The following is a 1,035-nucleotide window of genomic DNA, read 5'->3' on the forward strand; positions in this document are numbered from 1 at the left end:
ACAACAACAACAAAAAGCAGCAAAATGGTCAAAAAACAAGGAAATCGTAAACTGAATTTATCGAAAAAAAAGGGACAGGAATAAAGTTTTCCATCTCCCATTGATATTGGTCAAGGACTCATTTTGAACTTTCGGAGATACTCCAAATAAATATGAAATATTTGTAAGGTTAATATTGACCCTGAGATCCCTACCCCCGCCAGCGTGGATACCAAATATATTTTTCTACATTTTCGCTAAAGTTCTTTGAGTGCTCTACAAACTGAACAAGAACTTGAGTGGAGTGGAGTGGAAAAATTTGTCAGTCTGTTTTTGGTCGCCCGAAGCGAATACTGTCAGTAAAAACATATCAACACTTGATTTCAATTTACCAGTAATTTCAACTGAGTGCATTAATCAAAGTCTGTCATTTGAAAGGGTAAGAATATTTTTTCCCAAAAAAAAAAATACTAATCTGATATTGTGTTTTTTTTTTGTTTGCCGTGGTATAGACAACGCTGACGCTATGAACGAGCAAAAGAATATCTACGATGAGACCGAGGAGGACCCCTCTTTTGACGTCGATCGCGACTGTGGGATTTGCATGCATCCCAAGTCGGATCCGGTGACCACCACCTGCGGCCACGCATTCTGCTGGGAGTGCATCAACGACCACGTGCTCTCTATTCCTTCAGACTCTATGCTTTGGTGTCCAATGTGCTTCGAAGACATTGAAGCCTGAGGCAACATAAGATGATTATGGGGCGAACGAAACCTTATCGCTGGCGATGCTCGTCCTTTATAGTCGGCCACACATGAGACACTCATAAGGATGTGTGACATTAATTAGCTAACTGAAAACTGTTATAGCAACATAAAACAAAACCTTTGGCGTATGTTCTTCTATAGATTTTGAGTATCAACAACAATTTGCCTGAGTGCCCACTGTATTCCGCGAATACCATTTCTGGGCTGCAACTCTGCCCTCCCTTTGTCAATATTGATGCTGATGCATTGCCAAATTCCTCCGAAGATGCCACTAAACTGGCGCTCTAT

At 40.9% G+C, this 1,035-nt stretch overlaps 1 protein-coding gene across 1 annotated transcript; it reads left to right on the plus strand.

Moving 5' to 3' along the window:
- The first annotated feature begins 311 nt into the window (after positions 1-311).
- On the plus strand, positions 312-835 carry LOC111075179 (E3 ubiquitin-protein ligase RMA2-like). Its single transcript, XM_022368303.2, has 2 exons — positions 312-418; positions 492-835. Exon 2 carries the CDS (start codon positions 506-508, stop codon positions 719-721), a length of 216 nt encoding a protein of 71 aa, XP_022223995.1. The 5' UTR covers positions 312-418; positions 492-505; the 3' UTR covers positions 722-835.
- The last annotated feature ends 200 nt before the right edge of the window (positions 836-1,035 follow it).

Source organism: Drosophila obscura, unplaced genomic scaffold (assembly GCF_018151105.1).
Source record: "Drosophila obscura isolate BZ-5 IFL unplaced genomic scaffold, ASM1815110v1 contig_14, whole genome shotgun sequence".
NCBI lineage: Eukaryota > Metazoa > Arthropoda > Insecta > Diptera > Drosophilidae > Drosophila > Drosophila obscura.